Source organism: Etheostoma spectabile, unplaced genomic scaffold (genome assembly GCF_008692095.1).
Source record: "Etheostoma spectabile isolate EspeVRDwgs_2016 unplaced genomic scaffold, UIUC_Espe_1.0 scaffold00018922, whole genome shotgun sequence".
In the NCBI taxonomy this organism is placed as follows: domain Eukaryota; kingdom Metazoa; phylum Chordata; class Actinopteri; order Perciformes; family Percidae; genus Etheostoma; species Etheostoma spectabile.
This window is the reverse complement of record NW_022604570.1, coordinates 6,613-26,072: the sequence shown is the minus strand read 5'-3', so window position 1 is coordinate 26,072 and position 19,460 is coordinate 6,613. Positions and strand designations below refer to the sequence as shown.

General features: G+C 40.7%; 1 protein-coding gene and 4 non-coding genes across 6 annotated transcripts; 1 reads left to right on the top strand and 4 right to left on the bottom strand.

The window, feature by feature from the left end:
- Nucleotides 1-112: 112 nt before the first annotated feature.
- Nucleotides 113-185, bottom strand: trnat-cgu (transfer RNA threonine (anticodon CGU)). The gene has a single exon. It is a non-coding gene; the product is annotated as a tRNA-Thr (tRNA).
- A 233-nt stretch (nucleotides 186-418) lies between these two features.
- On the bottom strand, nucleotides 419-490 carry trnaq-uug (transfer RNA glutamine (anticodon UUG)). The gene has a single exon. It is a non-coding gene; the product is annotated as a tRNA-Gln (tRNA).
- Nucleotides 491-1,846: 1,356 nt separating this feature from the next.
- On the bottom strand, nucleotides 1,847-1,928 carry trnal-aag (transfer RNA leucine (anticodon AAG)). Its single transcript has one exon. It is a non-coding gene; the product is annotated as a tRNA-Leu (tRNA).
- A 4,311-nt stretch (nucleotides 1,929-6,239) lies between these two features.
- On the top strand, nucleotides 6,240-6,311 carry trnap-cgg (transfer RNA proline (anticodon CGG)). Its single transcript has one exon. It is a non-coding gene; the product is annotated as a tRNA-Pro (tRNA).
- Nucleotides 6,312-8,695: 2,384 nt separating this feature from the next.
- On the bottom strand, nucleotides 8,696-15,921 carry LOC116683328 (uncharacterized). 2 transcript variants are annotated; one of them, XM_032509839.1, is made up of 7 exons: nucleotides 15,842-15,921; nucleotides 12,581-12,798; nucleotides 12,092-12,179; nucleotides 11,838-11,995; nucleotides 11,422-11,645; nucleotides 11,177-11,336; nucleotides 8,696-10,208 (listed from the first exon to the last, which is right to left on the bottom strand). In XM_032509839.1, exons 2-7 carry the CDS (start codon nucleotides 12,795-12,797, stop codon nucleotides 10,078-10,080), a joined length of 978 nt encoding a protein of 325 aa, XP_032365730.1. In that variant the 5' UTR covers nucleotide 12,798; nucleotides 15,842-15,921; the 3' UTR covers nucleotides 8,696-10,077. The 2 variants fall into 2 exon arrangements, with proteins under 2 accessions (XP_032365730.1, XP_032365729.1); XM_032509838.1 differs by having other exon boundaries at nucleotides 11,422-11,995.
- Nucleotides 15,922-19,460: the final 3,539 nt, after the last annotated feature.

The following is a 19,460-nucleotide window of genomic DNA, read 5'->3' as shown; positions in this document are numbered from 1 at the left end:
TGGTACAAAACAACATCACATGTCACTTTAGTGATCTAGAAAATCAGGCTTCATTTTGTTGCACATGTTAAGTATCACGAACCATGTGGAAACACTTTATTAAGTGATAACCAGGCACTGCTGGGATTTGGACCCAGGATCTCCTGTTTACGAGACAGGCGCTTTAACCACTAAGCTACAGCGCCTCCTGCAGCAAAGTCTGTCTTGCAAAAATATAATGACCTAGTGAAAATATCTTTAATATGTTCAATTAAGTCTAAATTTGGAGCTCTTTTAGGTTAAAAAGAAGTACAGGTCACAGTTCAACCAGCCACCACCAACATACTGTTTTCAGTCAAACAGCCAAGAACCCGTTAGCCTAGATGTGGACAGTGTAGAGGTTGATTGTTTTATTTCACCAGTACTCCGGCTTAAAACCAGGTTCCACCGAGACTTGAACTCGGATCACTGGATTCAAAGTCCAGAGTGCTTACCATTACACCATGGAACCACTGTTCTGAAAGGCAACATTGGTTTGCCATGCAGCTTCTTCCATAATATTAACACTTATGCTATTGAAGGCACACAACAATTACAGGCTAACTTAAGTCATTTAGTAAGCTAAGCGTTTACACAGGATGTGGAACAAGGCAAGTCAAGAATAGGTTTTAAAGCTCTTGCCACAAACAATGAATACAGCAGTAGATAGGTCTACTGTGTACACATGGTAACTTTACATGGGTTGATAATGCAGATGCTCACAAAAGGTGCGGCTGTACTTTCAATTCAGTATCTTGCGCAAATTAATGTCCACTATAATGTAGAGAATAGCTGAATTCAAGCTTCCCAATACCATGTCTCTGAAATTAGTTCTAGAAGGAAACAATTCATGTAAGAAGTGGGATTTGAATCCAAGCCCCAAGTGGAGACTGCGACCTGAAAGCAGAGCCTTGGAACGCTCAGCCATCCTATCTTTATCTTGTTTATCCTTATCTTCTTTAATAGTTTTTTTAATACATTAATTCATAAAAAATATGACTAACATGTGATTATTTTTAATGTTATATTAATAAATGATGTTACAATTATATGGCTAAGTAAGCAATAAAACCTATAAATGAGCCCTTCTTGTTGTTTTTTTGTTATGTCTCGGCAAGAAGTATTATGCTTTTGGGTCGGCTGTCCATCTCTACATCAGAATCAGAAATACTTGATTGATCCGTGAAGGGAAACTCTGGAAGACACTGCTTCTACCAACTGAGCTATTAAAGGTCAACAATGTTTATGAAAGCACTTCCCATTCTTGTTAATGTGATAACACAGGACCCCCTGGAGGGAATTTCTGACTGGGCCTGTAGCTCAGTGATAGAGCGCACTTCACAGTCTCAATGCCCAGATGTATTACAAGATTTGAAGTGAACATTCCATCGTCCAGCTATGGTGGTGTAGTGGTGAGCATAGCTGCCTTCCAAGCAGTTGACCTGGGTTTGATTTCCAGCCATCACAGTAGCTTTCTTTGAGTGATGTTACTTGCTTTTTTAACAAGAAGTCAGCAGAAAGGTTACTTGTCCAACCTGGTTGGATTAAACATTAGATCTCTTTGGGCTGCACGATTATGGCCAAAGTGATAATCACGATTATTTTGATCAATATGGAGATCACGATTAATTATCACAATTATTTTTTGATTTTCTACTCCAAAGTGCTGGAAAGGTAGGTTTCACCAATTGTTTAACCTCAGGTTGACAAGGAACAATCTCAGCAAGGTGATTGATGGATGATTCTAGTTACTTTTCCTAGTTCAGCCCAAACGACACAGCTGCAAGACATCACCTTGGTTGGCTTCCAGCTATGTAATAGATGCAAATGGCAGTGGTGGGATTTGAACCCACGCCTCCAGAGAGACTGGAGTCTTAATCCAGCGCCTTAGACCACTAGGCCACACTACCTGCAAATAACAGGTAACTTGGCGGAGGATTGGCTGAAGCTTACTTTCCACCACCTTGGAGTAGACCAGGGAGGCTGAGCAGAGTGATACGCAAGTTGCAAGGTCTACAAAATGTTAAACTTTGCCACCCATAAGCTGTTGGAACCTTTGTTGCCACCTTCCCTCAAAATGTGAATCACAGAATTTTCCATCCCTTGAGCCCAAACAGCAAAGCAGAGTGGCGCAGCGGAAGCGTGCTGGGCCCATAACCCAGAGGTCGATGGATTGAAACCATCCTCTGCTAAATCTCATCATTTGTATCAGCACTAAGTCTATTTCCAGTCTGTGGATGTTTAGCAAAGCAAGTGTCTGGGATGTAAGGTTTCCATCTGCTGAAGAGTAAACCTAATAGCATGTCCAGTTTATTTCATCTATAAAAATGGAAACTACAGTGCTCATACCTGCTGTAACACCTCTAAAAACTGGAGCATAATACTATAAACATACTACAGTTTAAGTGCATAAATACAGTAAAATAGAGACTGTAAACATGTGCATTTAAAGTGCTTGTTGCGCTGTCTGATAGTCTGAGGTTTAAAAGAAAGAGCACACCGCTTAGTTTGTGTGACAGGAGGTCTTAGTCTACCACTACGTTCTATAACCCTACCAGCCAGATTACCACAGGAGGTAATATCTTCTGCAGCTCTTTTAAAGACTCTACCATAATACCTGCTGGAGATGCCAGGTCCTCATACATGTAAAGCATGAGCTCTACCACTGAGCTACATCCCCTGAAGATTTTCAGTTTTTTAAAACTATTTTCTGAGATTGACTTAGACTTATCTTTATTAATCCTTTTACTTACTTAGGGTGCTTTAGGTAACTGCCTTCCAAGCACTTGACCTGGGTTTGATTCCCAGCCTTTGCAGTAGTTTTCGTTGAGTGATGTTACTTACTCTATTTGTCAAGAAGTAACCAGAAAGGTTACTTGCCCAACCTGGTTTAATACAATATTAGATCTCTGTTATGGTACAAATAAGGCAGTATATCAATCAATCAAGCTTCCTCCATAAGGATCCACAGACTGAGGCAGTCTACTACAATTTGCACTTTCTACTCCTTACATTTTACAAAATTGGCTTGTTACTTTAGTTTTGTACTAAAAGTCGTATATCAGGTGTGATTGTGAGAGAAAAGAGCAAGAGACTAGTTGTCCGGAGGATAACCAGCTGAGATTGTGTGTGCGTCTTTTAGAACTGTAAGTCCTAGAACTGATGTTGTCAGTTCATTTAAGCCTGTTGTTGTATTGGTCTGTAGTTCTGGCAAATTTAAAAGTTAGCTTGTTTGTGTTCTTCACTTGTTACCTAGGTTACACCTGTTAGCTAGCTTATACCTGCCTGATTCGATATAATGGCCATTGTTAAATGTCCTTGCTCATTAAGATAATGTAATAGATATTGGGTTTATTGTTATTATTTACTAGCATATATGATTCCTATGCCTTGTGTATGGTAGCCTTTACAATGTTATGTATTTCTTTTATTACCACAGCCATAGCAGAGCCCCCCCCCATGTATATCCTGATGCTTGATTGTAATAATGCTTCAACAAAGAGAAGTTGTCTCTGTTCATGTTTTAACAGACAGCCATAAAGCAAATGCTTGTGGCTTAAAGATCGAGCTACCGCTCATAAAACCTCAGACAGGCGCAGTCTCTGTGGCGCAATAGGTCAGCGCAGTAGGCTGTTAACCGAAAGGATGGTGGTTCAAGTCCACCCAGGGACGTTTGTTGCTTAAGTAACATGGAGAGAGACAAATCTGGTCTTTACACTTCTGCAGAAGACCATAGAGCAGCACAAAGATAACCCAAGTGGTCTTATGTCTATTAGAAGGTACAGTTCTGCAAGCCATGTACATATTAATCTTTGCAGTCATTGGTATGCAGGTCACTTGATGTAATACAAGCAAACATATAAGGCCCCACCCAACAGTTCTGTGATACGTGGCGTGCAACTGTCTGTCAATGATCAAGCTTGTTGCTGTGACCAAGAAACCACCAGCACAATGACTGATACATCATCAGTTCTGAAACTTTCTTGGATGCCAAATATTTGAATTGAAAGTCAGAATCCAATTGACATGTAAGAACAATACAATGCACGTCCAGCTTCTACATTTCCACATGAGTCAGCTTCCCCAAATTCTGAGTAACAGGAAAATAGCCTGATAATCTAATAAGCAGACATGTGCAGCACAACCTCAAAAAGCCATAAAGCAAATGCTGAAGCACACTGGAAAATATATGATTTTCTCGCCTAAATTTTTACCCCCTAAAACATGCTGCAGTTTCCACATGCTTTGGCCCTCTGGGATGACCCTGAGTTCATTGTGAAGCTAACACTCTCAGCTTGTTGTTTCTAGTGGCATTGTGACACTAGGCCTTATTGACACAGAGCTACAGAGGTTAGAACACAGAATTTCTATTTCCGTCCAAGTAAATCATCTAAAAAATTAATAAAAATCACTACTGTAAGCATATTACAACTGCTATATACTAAAATAGTACCCTAGCAACATGTCTCAACTTAGAACAGAAAAAATCCAGAAGAAAATTGCTTATAAAATGGATTTTATATGAATGTTTTTCTACAGATATGTCTGTGCGTTTGTCTAATTTCTTATTTCTAAAAAAGCCCAAAAAGTGCTAAATACATAACTTCTGAAATACAAAAACACATCCACATCACTCACACACATGCCTAAAATAAGTAGATACATAGATTTATAGGAATAAGTAATCATAATTTGATGAAATGTTGAAATGCTATAAGAAGGCCATATTTTTGGCTTTCAGACAGTTGGAGTGAACTCAGGGATAGGTTTTTGTTGGCCATGTCTGGTACCATTCAACTCGTCTCTTTACTGGCTATACAGGGATGCCAGTTTTATGCCCTTATGTTCTAATTGGTGGCTTCTACTGTCATTCTTTCCCACGTGGGCCCAATGGGAGCTGTACGATATGATTGGCTTAGTTTGAGTGTATCTCTTGATAGAATCATGCTCGGACATGCTGGCACCACAGATTACAATGATGTCTCGGCATGATTCCTAGCGCGCACAGGGAAAAAGTTACACGCGATCAAAACCGAGAAATGATGCACTATCTAGATTTCTTGCGTCGAAACTTGGCCAGAAACTACAAGATTGTGAGGGGACCAGATAATTATGGATTACAATGCTTGGATATTCTAATAGTTTGACATGTTTACGAAGGAGGAAAACAACGTTTTCGGCGATCTTTCACCGCTGTGATTAAAGACACAAGCAGACAGGTATGGATGCAGATTCATTTTATACTTAAATCTGTCTGTCTTGCTTTACTTCAGAACATGATTATAACCGTTGTGAGTCACCTTATTGCTTGTGTGTGGGCTCGATGGAATCATGAGACTTTAAGCTTTCTAACGATGTATGACTTGAGCGTGTTTATGACGGTTTAATGCAAGTAATAACGTCCTTTTATGGTGCGTTCCAATTTCGAACCACCAGTGTCACATTGTACACTTAACAGATCGAGCTCCCGCTCATAAAACATCAGACAGGCGCAGTCTCTGTGGCGCCATAGGTCAGCGCAGTCGACTGTTAACCAAAAGGATGGTGGTTCAAGTCCATCCAGGGACGATTGTTGTTTAAATAACCTGGAGTGAGCCAACTCTGGGACTTATCCTTCTGCAGAAGACCATAGAGCAGCCCAAAGATAACCCAACTGGCCTTATGTCTGGTGATATTAACAAATGTAATGTTAGTCACAGTCCCTGTGTGTGTCATGTGGAGAGCTGTTATATTATACTTTCACTTTTTAGTGACAAAATCAAGTCTTTGTTTTGGTAAAATATTTTGTATCAAATTCTTCCTGTTGTCAAATGAGATTGTTAAGCTGAGTCGGGCAGTGGAGCCATGAAAAGACCCCATGCCAATCTACCTGACCATAGTCTTTCAAGTCAGTGACAAATCCAAGCTGCATTTCCTCTTTCAAACTGCATTTCTTTTTTACCAATATTAAATTTCTAATTTTGACAAAAGTAGTCTGTCGTCCAATAGATGGTGGAAACTAGGCTTATCTGCTGTCACTTTTGACCAAAAAATTCAAGCTCCAATGTTGGTAAAATGTTTTGCTTCAAAAGTAGTCTTTCGTCCAATATAATCAGAAAGCTCAGTCTGGCAGTGTTGCCATAAAACACCACATGCCAAACAAACTTCTTAACGGTTGGCTTTCGAGTCACTGACTGGTCACATTTACTTGATGGGAAAGTGCTAATAAGCTATGCTTACGTGGCTCGTTGGTCTAGGGGTATGATTCTAGCTTCGGGTGCGAGAGGTCCCGGGTTCAACTCCCGGATGAGCCCTGAAGCAAGGTGCTGTTCCAACCCAAATCTGTACTTTAAATCCAGTTTATTGTTAAATTAACCCAGATTAGGAGCCAGCACAATTGTAGTACAGCATGTTGGCATTTTTCATATCCTGCTTCAACTGCACGCAATAGAAAAAAACTGTGAAAAGATATGAGGAACAATGAGCAGGACATGACTCTCCTGGTTCATTGGTCTAGGTTTATGATTCTCGCTTAGGGTGCTTTAGGTCCTGGATGAGACTACTTTGCATATAAGTAGAGGAATGGATTGAATAATCTGGTTTATTTATGGAATATGATGGAAAAGAGTGTCACGCGCGAGGCTAATTCATCACAATACTACTATCACTTCTTAGTGGCAAAATCAAGTCGCTTTCCAGCCGCTGCATTTATCAATGTACGATCATTCTTACGCTCTGATTGGCTTGATACTAACGTTTCATGAATATCACGTGAAGCCTGTCGTAAAAGGATTTCTGCGCTCATATCTACCCCACCTCTTTTTTTTGTTTCATGTTATGTCTCGGCAAGAAGTATTATGCTTTTGGGTCGTCCGTCCATCTCTACATCAGAATTGGAAATACTTTATTGATCCCTGAAGGGAAACTCTGGAAAAGAGAGCTCCTTTGAACCAGTGACCCAAAGATTTCAGCTTTATGCCTCTATAGTCCTCCGCTCTACCAACTGAGCTATCAAAGGGAGCTAGCACACATACACACGCACTTCCCATTCTTGTGAATGTGATAACACAGGACCCCCTGGAGGGACTTCCAGTCTCAATGCCCAGATGTATTACAAGATTTGAAGTGAACATTGTGTTCCCAGTGATGGTGGTATAGTGGTGAGCATAGCTACCTTCCAAGCAGTTGACTGGGTTCGATTCCCAGCCATCGCAGTAGCTTTCTTTGAGTTGTGTAGTTGCTTTTTTTACAAGAAGTTAGCAGAAAGGTTACTTGCCCAATCTGGTTTGATAAAATCTCTTTTAGCTGCACGATTATGGCCAAAATGATAACGACAATTAGAGATCACGATTAACTATAGCAATTATTTGTTGATTTTCTACTCCAAAGTGCTGGAAAGGAAGGTTTCACCAATCGTTGAACCTCAGGTTAACAAGGAACAATCTCAGCAAGGTGATTGATGGATGATTCTAGTTACTTCACCAAGTTCAGCCCAAATGACACAGCTGTAAGAGACCACATTGCTTGGCTTCCAGCTATGTAATATTTGCAAAAGGCAGTGGTGGGATTCGAACCCACGCCTCCAGATAGACTGGAGCTTAATCCAGCACCTTAGACCACTCGGCCACACTACCTGCAAGTATCAGCTCTCCACATTGTGACAATCACAGGCACCGTAACTAACGGTATGCTTGTAAATGTTATTGGGAAAAAAAACCTTTGCAAGGAAAAAGCCAATGCTTTATTAAAATTTTTATCACACTTTGTCATATTCCTTTGGCATTGTTGATTATTAGAATCATGTAACCAGCATTAAGTGAGTAGGTGGGGAACAGAGCCTTCAGCTGCTCTGCTCCCCAGCTCTGGACCTCACTCCCACCTGTCCTCCGCAGTATCGTCTCTCTCCCCTGTTCAAAACCAGACTCAAAACCCACCTGTTCCAGCTTTCTTATTTGTAAATACACTCTTCCTGTCATTTTTTCATAACTGTTTATACTTTCAGTTGCTGTATCTGTCTTTTTTTTGTCTGTAAAGCGACCCTGAGTGCTTAGAAAGGCGCTGTTAAATAAAATGTATTATATTTTTATTATTTTTCAATAAAGTAATTGTTTTTGCCTTGCGAAAGTTTTGTTCCAATAACATTAGAATTGTGGGTGTGGGACGCCAGGTAGCTCAGTTGGTGAAGAAGGCGTTTGCTGCATGTCATTCCCTCTCTCTCTGCCCTTACAGTCTTCAGCTGTCCTATATAAACAACAGGAGTTGGTGCAGATTGAGGGATATGAACTGTCACTCATCAATAGAAACAATCAAAGGGTGGGGGGGTTGCATTTTATATGACAAAGATTTCAATGTCAAATAGTTACTAAATGCTTTTGTTTAGATACAGTGATTACTTACATGGAGTCTGGTGGAGATATGCTGCTCTATCACGCTAAAAATAGTGATTATTTAAATGGAGTCTGGTGGGTTTGGTGATGTTTTATGATAAACTAAAATTACCTTACTCTTAACTAAAAGCTCTATCTCTGTAGGGATCCATCCCATAATGTTGTCACACACTTAGATAATAATCTGAGTCTTTCAGCACTTTTAGTGGATGGAAACGTTCTCTTATCAAGGAGTTTAAACACAGAAACAGCAGGAAGGATAAATCCACCAAATCAAGTCACAACCCAGCCAACATTTTTATGCGGGCCCATGTGGGTAAAAAGTGGGCAGAATCATGGGCCCCATGTGGGATTGTCAGATCATACCCATATGGGATTGTCCGCGGGTTCCATGTTGGCCCCAAGCCAATTGCCCATGTGGGTTTAAGGCAGGATTACACCAGGTTGTAGATGGGCCCCAGCTGGGCTAAACAGACAAGACCCATCTTGGTCCCAGCTTTAAGTCCTATGTGGGGCCTACATGGGGCCAGTATGGGCTGAAATATGGGGGATTGTCTGCAGATTCCATGTTGGCCCCAAGCCAATTGCCCATGTGGGTTTAAGGCAGGATTACACCAGGTTGTAGATGGGCCCCAGCTGGGCTAAACAGACAAGACCCATCTTGGTCCCAGCTTTAAGTCCTATGTGGGGCCTACATGGGGCCAGTATGGGCTGAAATATGGGGGATTGTCTGCAGATTCCATGTTGGCCCCAAGCCAATTGCCCATGTGGGTTTAAGGCAGGATCACACCAGGTTTTAGATGGGCCCCAGCTGGGCAAAACAGACAAGACCCATCTTGGTCCTAGCTTTAAGTCCTATGTGGGGCCTACATGGGGACAGTATGGGCTAAAATATGGGTTGCAAGTGGGATTGTCCGCAGTTTCCATGTTGGCCCCAAGCCACTTGCCCATGTGGGTCGAAAGCAGGATTACACCAGGTTTTAAACTGGCCCCAGATGGGCGACGCAGACAAGACCCATCTTGGTCCCAGCTTTAAATCTTATGTGGGGCCTACATGGGGAAGTATGAGCTGAAATATGGGTTGCAAATGGGATTGTCCGCAGTTTCCATGTTGGCCCCAAGCCACTTGCCCATGTGGGTCTAAAGCAGGATTGCACCAGGTTTTAAACTGGCCCCAGATGGGCGACACAGACAAGACCCATCTTGGTCCCAGCTTTAAAACTTTATGTGGGGCCTACATGGGGAAGTATGAGCTGAAATATGGGTTGCAAGTGGGATTGTCCAAGGGTTCCATGGCCCCGGGCCAATTGCCCATGTGGGTCTAAGGCAGGATTACATCAGGTTTTAGATGGGCCCCAGCTAGGCAAGACATGTTTTTAAAAATCCTAATTGAGTACTCAGTACAATTTGATTAAACCATCCTAGAGCTGCAACAATTAATAAAAAAAAAATTACCAGTTTGAGTCAGGTTCTTTAAAAATGGCCACATTCTCTGATTTCAACTTTTTATTTAGAAAGTTTTTGTTGATAGACAAAATGATCAATATTCATTAATGAAAATAACAGTGTGTCAATATTTTTTAACATGTGATAAAAATATTGATGAAAAATTATAAATATTTTAACAGTTTAAATCTACTTTTAGCTGAATACAAATGTTCTGCACTCACATTCCACCACTGCTCAGTTCTGTTTAATTTGGCACTGGCTGTCTAGATAACCTTCGTCCTCCTCTGTCTCTTGCCCCAGTGAACCATTTCGACAGTGCCCTCTCTGCCTCCTGCTGGTTCACCTGTGCAGTCAACGAATTCTTCTTAAGAGCCTCTGTAAAACAAATTTGGTTGACAGTATGAGTTAACATTAAAAATACTCTTTAAACACCATTTAGAATTAGAAAATTGCCAAATTCAGTGCTATATTAGCAAAAGTATGAAGGATATGTTATGTATTTATGAAGTATTTGAACTTAAAACAGTTTCCCTCATAATCATAATTAATATCTAGGAGCTTTGTTAGGTGTGTACAAATAATTTTGTCACATTAAAATGCCAAAATACATTAAAAGCAATAGCTGATACACTTTAGTTGAGGCTTCAATTGTAAAATGCAGGCTTCAGGTTTGAAATGCCAATATAACCAGCATTATTTGTATAAAAAGATTGCTATTTATATGTTGATTTAAACATATTTAGTATTAAAAATAATTAGATGAGCAGTTCTCAAAATAGTGCAGTCCAGGATGTTCCTTGCATTTAATCTTGTGAAAAATGTTTCCTCTAATTTACTTTAATTTGAAAATGCCACCGTGCTCCCTACCTTACTGGTGCGTATTCAAAATAATGTAAGTCCATACAATGAAATGTGGGCCGCAAACAGATACAGGGATTAAAGCAAGAAAAAATATTTCACTGAAAAAAAGTAATACCTAAGTACTACACAGATAAGAACATCTGCACCACCACCACCAAGGGAACAAAAAAATAACTAAATATTTAAATGCACGACACTGTTGTCAAAACCCACACAATCAACATATAGACACACTTACAGACAGCATCTTGGAAGTTTGTGATCAATACTGTATGATGATTTAAAAAAAGTGGTGTCCCATTTCATAGGGGTATGTTTTCACTCCTAGCCCTTACCACTCGGTGTCAAGGGCCAAGGGCTAGTGGTAAGGAGTAAGGGGCAGGGGTAAGATGGAGAAATAGGATTCAGCCTTAATCCTTGCAGATGGAATGTTTTTCAACAAATTATTTTCAATAGTTGTAGAACTTCTCTGATTTACTTACCATACAGAACGTTGAAAAGACACAAGTCCTTAAACTTCTTTTTCCCGTGACGGCCAAACATGTTGTAGTCCAATGCCAGCTCGTTTGACAGAATGTATTTCATCATTCGTCTCGTTGCGTCATCTACATTTGTGCCCCCTATGTCTGCCACCATGGCAACCTAGGAATGAGAACCAAAAGGAGAAAAAAAGGCTTACAATAACTGCCAAGACCATAAGGAAATAAATAAATAAATAAATACCTACAACAGCAGACATTAGACTGCGGTCCCCCAGTAGCTCCTCAAGCGCCTCAACGTCTGCTTGAGTTTGCAGTGGGAAAACCACACCATCAGGAACCTCCATCACTGATGTATCTTGCTTCTTCAGCAAGGCATTTAGCATCTTACCATGAACCTTCTGGGTCTCCTTAATTTCTTCTACAATTGTAAGAAGTTTAGAGAACATGGCTTCACAACTGGGGCTGGCAACTCGCTGGGCAGTGGGGCTGGCGATCTGCTGGACGGTGGCACTGGCAACTCGCTGGGCAGTGGGGCTGGCGATCTGCTGGACGGTGGCACTGGCAACTCGCTGGGCAGTGGGGCTGGCGATCTGCTGGACGGTGGCACTGGCAACTCGCTGGGCAGTGGGGCTGGCGATCTGGTGGACAGTGGAACTGGCAACTCGCTGGGCAGTGGGGCTGGTAATCTGGCTGGTCATTTTATTTGCTGCTGGCCAAAGGTGTTTTTCTGGGGGAGTGGGTGGAAGTTCGTCCTCTGAATCAGAATGCTCACTTGATTCTAGTTGCTTGCTCTGACTCTGGAAGAGTTTTGACCTTGCCCTAGAGAGGTTAATATGAAGATATTTAAGGTAAACCATACCTACTGACTATATTATGGAAATTACATTTAACCTGTATTCCCCCACAAACACCTACTTTCTCTTTATCAAGCCATCTTCGGTGTCTGTCAGGTCGGATGTATACTCGGCTTGATGAAGCTTTACCCTGGCCTCCGCATAAGTAGCTGTAAAATACAATGACCACTGTAAAATACAATCACTGCTGTAAATGTGCAAACTCATGGTCAGGAATTTACTTGATAGAAGTGTGACGGCTTATAAACTAGTCAGTCTTCCTCTTCTTCTACTGTCACACAGATATGAGCTGCAGAGAGTATCACAGTGCACATCTGTATGTAGCAGTATGAATTGAAAAAAAACATGCACATACAGTATACATAATATGAAGCAGATGTCTAATCTGCAGAGGGATAGTGTGGTTGCAGGTATGCAATCAAGAGCACACCGAGAGCAACTATGACATGTGTGAGGACTGAAATCAATTTAATTGGTTTGGTGTGATCTTGCCTGTTTGTAATGATGATTTAGAAATAGAGCAGTAGTTAATTAGGAAAATTAAAGTTACCTGCATTTCCCATCACACGCATATTACACAGAATCCAGTTTTGAGCTGGTGGTGTGCCCTCTTTCACGGCCTTGGTCACATTGAGCAATGTGGCTGGTGGCCACCAGCATAATTTTCCGTCGGTGCCCTCGAACCATTCGGATGGAATGATGTCCACCTTCTTGCAGCCATCAGGGTCAATTTCATCCACAAACTCCACCACACTGAATGAGGGCATCCTGCAAAGTTCATTATGTTATGTGCTGTGTAGTTGAGGCAACGCCACAAACATTTTCTGAAGAGGCAATAACAGCAGTGGTTTTGTAAAGTCTGTTACTGGAGCACTGGCAAGCTGACCAGACAGTTTTGATAGTAAACAAACTCCAAGACATGTCGAATCAATGGGGTAGTTGAAAAAACATGCCACTGTTTCAAAAAGTTCATACACTATATGTGTTTCTGCAGTGGAATGTACAATATTCCTCACAATTGCAACTCTGCCTCTCAGTTCAAAACAGTTGGAACCACTGGAGTTTGAGATGATTGTGTCTTTGAGTTTATACATTTTATATTGAACACCCTGATGCATGGAAAAATCTGCTGGCAGTGGTCCAGATACATGGGGCTGTTTCAGTTCAACACCTTCAGGAATGTCTTTTGAAACGTGAGGAAATAATTGCCTTTCATAGACACGTCTGACAATTTGTTGCACAGGACCCTGTGGTCTTCTCACCATTTTTTTCAACTGTCCCAAATAATTCTCAAAAGGAAAACATGAAACTGAATCCAGAGGGCCATATTTTTCAGCATCATCTGCTAAATGTATAAGACTGTGTGTGTTGTTAACCAGAAATTTAGTCCCATATATCTTAGCAAAGTTGGTAACAAAGAATCGTAACAATTTTCTGGCAAAACCACAGAACTCTCTACACAGAGGGGACAGAAGTATTCTCATAGCACATGACAAAACCATGAAGTTTTTGTAATGTTGATTGGGCAACCTTTGAAAAAGCACAACTGGCCCTGTATATAATAAGAACTGCCTGAATTCTGTAGCCTTCCACTGGCTGTACTCGGACAAAGACCTTGGCTTTCTGGAGAAGCTCCGGGGTAAGCTTTGTCTACACAGTTTCAAGTGATCAGAGATGGCGGAAAGGACAGAAGATGAAACCCGACATTGCAATGGCCCCTTAAACCACAGAGCAATCAATTTTCGCACAATGCCCAAGCAAATTAAATGCATGTAGTCCAGAGGAAAAGCAGAAACCATACCAATCCCTAACCCCTGGAGAGGTGATTTAGAGTGATGGTGGTCTTCATCAGACATTTGTTCAAACTGAGTGTCTGTCCTCAGGCTGCAATCCATATCTGGAAACACAACTCTATTGTCAACATAAATGCCATGTTGTGTGCAACGTTCACAAGAACTATAGCCACCATGACCTTTGATACATTTTAAAAAAGCTCTTGCTGGAGTGTCACAAATAAAAGCATCAGGAAGTGTGACATTGTACTGTTTCCCACTTAATATTACACCAGTTGTTGTGATGGCTTTTAAATCTTCAATAAAATCATGCATATAGTCATTTACAGATTCAGGTTTACAGGGACCTGCATATACACCTATGGTAAACACTTTTGCTTTTGGTAGTTCAACTATTTGACCTAATATAGGCCACAGCTGCATATTAGAGCTCCTTGAAAGCGGCAGCCCATCAACATTCACACGAATAGTCAATGTGTCTGTTGTCAGTTCATGCTCATTTGTCATTTTCAGTTCAGAGAGTATTGCACTTGCAAGCCCAAAGTGGTAGTAACTTCCCTTTCCCATGTCTTTGACCTTACAATCTTTCACTGTACCAAGGAGAGTTCTGGGATCCTTGGGTACATCCAGACCTGTCTCCAAGAGTATTGCTAGTAACTCTGACAGTGCAGAATGAGACACCTGACGGTTAGCTGCCCATTCAGCTAATTTCCTATTCAAATCAGAGTGGGGTTCCTCTTCAGTAAAATCACAGGCAGGATCTTCATCACTATCACTACACATATACAAGTCATCAACATCACTGTCAAAATCCAACTGCAGATTTATAGCCTCATCAGCATCGTTCTCCGTATATTCCTCAATCTGCACATCCGGATCCATTGTCTGCATTTCTTGGTCCACCGGATGCACTTCTTGATCCACCGGCTGCACTGCCTGGTCCACAGCCTGATCTGCCTGGTCCACCCCCAGCACTGCCTGGTCCACAGCCTGATCTGCCTGGTCCACAGCCTGATCTGCCTGGTCCACAGCCTGCACTGCCTGGTCCACAGCCTGATCTGCCTGGTCCACCCCCAGCACTGCCTGGTCCACAGCGTATTCTGCCTGGTCCACAGCCTCCATGGCAAGGGCCATTAAATGCTGCTGCACTCTAGCTTTGATTATCCTCCTCCTTGTCCTTGAATTGCCATGGAAGTAATCCATTTCACTACAATACATAGGACACAATAGTGTTTCCCACATGTAAAATGGCTTGTTTTACATCAACATTTCGTTGGTTTGAGGAAACGGGTAGGCCTCCCATGAAAAACAAAGCCCACTAAAAAAAAAAAAAAAATGTAAAATAGGTCTAATAATCTAAATTCAAATTCAAATCTTAGCCTTCTTTGAAGGGGTTCAACTTAACATCACTAACTGGGAAACTTAAAAGAAAATTACCCACTACTCAGTGGCTAAAATATTTGTGTTTATTTCACAAGGAAATCTGGTTGTATTTTCCAAAAATGGCATTAAACTGATAAAATTATTTTTGAAATTAATAAAATATAATAGCTATGATTGGGACATCAGTTGGTGAAAAGATCTGATTCAATAAAAGTGGAAAAACATAAAAATACTTTTACAGCACTTTAGGGGAACATTTTTTCAGAGAGGGATTTCTACATTACTTTTTTGAAGGGGTGCACAAGGGTTAAGATTAGTTCAGAAGTACGCTTAAACAAACAAAACTATTCTATCTAATTTAATCCAATTTTGTGGCCATCCATCAACACACTAGAACTGGACATTCTGCTGACCCTGTTCTTTCCTTCCTCATCTTACACACACATGCTTACAAAATGAATGAAAGTGAGCAGAGAGAGGCAGCCACTGTCCACCATCATGCACTTCACGTGGCCTAAAACAGTTTTTGAGCTTGCAAGTGCAATAATATCAGAACTGAAAAATGACCAATGAGCATTAACTGACAACAGATAAATCATGCATAAATGGGAAACTATTACATTTAAATTACTTACGTGGTAAAGAAGAACACTTTTCAACAGTGTTTGAACAACTGTGACCTGGACAAATCTAAATGTGACAGGAAGACAAAGGTTGAGAGAAGTCAACATGGAGTCTTTTATCTTTTAGAGTTCATGTTTTTGCACAGGTAAGTACTGTTTAAACATTCACCCACCCAATTTCAGGTTAAATTGACAATTTTAACACACTTGCAGATGAAAACGATATAGCTAGCCAAGAAATATTTGTCATATTTTTTCTTAGTAATTATGACAAGTGCATTCACACATATTACCTGATAAGACTATAATTAAACTCCTTGGCAGCTACATTAAGATGTTAAATAAGGGCACTCTCATAAATAAGAGCTAGGATGAACACTGATAGGCCTAGATATACTATTGCAGAAGAATGCTTCTGGATTTGAACTAAACTGAATGATTAATTTTAACAAAGAGCCAGCATGGCTGTTAAATGTCAGTCTAGTTAAATTGTCAGAAATATCCATTAACCAGGCCCTCCAGGATTTTGCAGCCTTTTTTGAGATTGTTGCAAATGAAAATGGCTGGTGGATTTTAGATTTTTTCCCCCACACTTAATACATGTATTGCATTTGCATTGCATTTATTTGCAGCAGTGATTGCATAAGGGTTGGGGAGACACTGTCATTACAACACACATTATGAAGTACACAAACAAGATTCCAGTAAAAAAAATGGAGACTTATTGAGTTTGCACTGAGAAAGACAGCATTTTCTTAAAAAGAATACCCACTCAGGAAAAACAAACTAGATTCATAGATTCAAACCTAGATTCATACAACTGCAGCTGAAACGGATATAGCTTAAACAATTACTTTATGTAACACAAGCTTCATCACAGCTTACACAGCTTGTTTTGTACAATATTAACAAATGTCTTTTAACTAATTCACACAAAACTAAAAAGAAAAAAGCGGCAGAGGCAAAAAAAAAAAAGAGCCGCCCAATGTGGCTGCTGAGCTAATTCAGCTTGCATTTTTGTATTCAAAATGGTTTAGAATACTGCCTCCAAATAGTTTATTCTGCCATTGGTTTCGAGAGGGGCTGTATAAAACCAGTAACGTTATGTCGACTAACTGGGTTGATTAGGCCTAACTACTAACGTTAGCTAAAGTCAGCTAGCTAAAACACTCAACATTAGCTTAGTTCTAACAAGCATTTTTGTAAATTCCCCATTGTTTTAAACTAGCTCACATTACTTCGATAGATAGTAATGATGGTGTAATGCAAGACGTCTACATTATTTTACATAACAGAGAGACAGGTATGCTACTCACCAGTGTTGAGAGCGAGCTGCTGCTGCGACGTCTGCTCTGCTACTGCTGCTGTCGGCGCTGATCCGTTAAAATTCAAAATAAAAGCGCGCAGTGTGACCGTTATAGTATGTTGCAATACGCATGCGTTTAAACTGAACTCTTATTTTTAAAAAGCCTGGCCAGCATATATATATATATATAAAACAAAAGAAAAAAATAATAATTGATACGTATTACGTTCGTATATGTACGTAATACGTATCAATTATTCTTTTTTTTTCTTTTGTTTTATTCTTGTCTATACAATTATTACTGTGAAATCTATAGGCTATCCAGTGGCTTAATACTGAACAGCCATGACGGTCATTTTGACTGCTTTTAAATTTATATATGAAATAACTTTGCTGGATGAAAAAATACAATCCTGCCGGTATCTGACTTTTCACAGAAAGTCTATATTTTCATTTAAAACAGTTTGTTTATACATTAGCCTTCACACAAGGCAAACAAAATAAAATCACTTTCTCCTATTTCTGCCATACACTGTCATATTTGCTTGGTAACTATAAGCGTCTCTATCAGAGAAACTTTAAGCGGTGTAGAGCAACAAGTGTGAGCATCAGCGATAGACCGAAGGCAAAGCCAGAGTCGGCAAAGCAGGATACCACAATAAATACGGTGTAAATGGACTCTGTTCTGAATCAGAAGGCAGCGCCGGGCGCTCTCTCTGTGGAAGGAGCGGTAGGCTCCATGTAGCTAGGTGGCCGGTGGTTGCCTACGTGTTTATATAACTTCACACATCCTCAAACTGGCTGGATTCACTGCACACATCCGCTCCAATGAGTGCACCAACAGTAAATTTATTCAGAGAAATTTCATGAAGCTGAGAGCCGAGTTTATAGAAGGGAAAAGGGCACTGGGCCACGGTCCGAGCAGCGCTGCCACCACAGCAGAAGCCAACATAGGCAGTGCCAGGCTAGGTTAGGATATAAATGTTCAAATAAGATACTTTTTTTGCCTGTTATGAGTTATGTTGAATGAATTTCGATACCATCTTTTTTCAGATATGAAAATAATTACATTTTACTAGGCCATGATATGAATTATTGACACCTGGGCTACTCAGTGTATAATTGAACTCGATAAATTGTACATTTTGGTGTTATTTCGTTTTTCTAAAAGATATATTATCTTGAGAGATTATAGAGTTTGGAATCTGGCGGTCAAAATGCATTGGCCTACAGAATCCCGGCCCTTCTATAGTGTTGAGGAATTGCTGTTGTAGACAATTGTCAGCTTCAACCTGCCTGGCCATTCCATTCCGCTTCAGCCCCATAGAACTGCAGCTGCTTACTTGTGTTGTGTTTTCCCCCCGCAATGTGATGTGTCAGAGGTAAGAGAGCACTAAAATCCTAGTAAAAGAGTTTAATCAGGTCTGGCCAACCACAGAACCAGCTCTCCTTACAAGCCTGTCCAACCACACGCTAGGCCTACCTGCCAAACATGCCACAGCAGACAATGCTGATGACAATGCTGTCACGTTGTTTTGCAAGTTTGACTGTAATATTGACTGTATGAATACAGAGCAATCCAGTCTAACACCAACGGCAGTCCACCTTGTTACAGCACTCCTGAATTTTGTTGCTTTCATGTCTACAGTCACAGAGTTATTAAGAAGGAAATTATAACCTGTAGATCTTAATCAGGGTTTATACCCTGATTTATTCTGAACTGAGAATGTTTCACATGTCCATGTAAGCCTATCATATGTCTGTATTTACATTAATTATGATTATAAAAGATAGTCCACCAATGTTTAACTGGGATTTAGATGTTTTTAAGATGCAAAAAATAACAGAGTTCTGTAGAAAAAAAACATTAAAAAAACAACAACACAGCATCAGAAAGCTGCCTAACCTTTGGCCAGTAGTGCTCTAAAAATAAGAGGAACATGTAACATGTCCGCCTACTTCCATCCCATGCCCACTTCTCCCACTCATATCCCCTTTGGGGCCCTTAGAGTTGGCCCACAAGGGCTTTCCATTTGGGTCTCATGTTGGTAACCCACATGGGCCCACATAAATCGCCTACTTCCATCCCATGCCCACTTTGCCCACTCATATCCCCTATGGGCCCTTAGAGTTGGCCCTCATGGGCTTTCCATGTGGGTCTCATGTTAGGTAACCCACATGGGGCCCACATAAATCGCCTACTTCCATCCCATGACCACTTTGCCCACTCATATCCCCTATGGGGCCCTTAGAGTTGGCCCTCATGGGCTTTCCATGTGGATCTCATGTTAGGTAACCCACATGGGGCCCACATAAATCGCCTAC

Excerpts from the sequence above, each read along its gene's own strand:
- LOC116683328 (XM_032509838.1), bottom strand. The coding sequence starts at position 12,797 with ATGCCCTCATTCAGTGTGGTGGAGTTTGTGGATGAAATTGACCCTGAT. Across the intron at positions 11,996-12,091 it reads GATGGCTTGATAAAGAGAAA|GGCAAGGTCAAAACTCTTCC; the intron begins GTAGGTGTTTGT and ends TAACCTCTCTAG. Across the intron at positions 10,209-11,176 it reads TCTTTTCAACGTTCTGTATG|AGGCTCTTAAGAAGAATTCG; the intron begins GTAAGTAAATCA and ends TTTGTTTTACAG.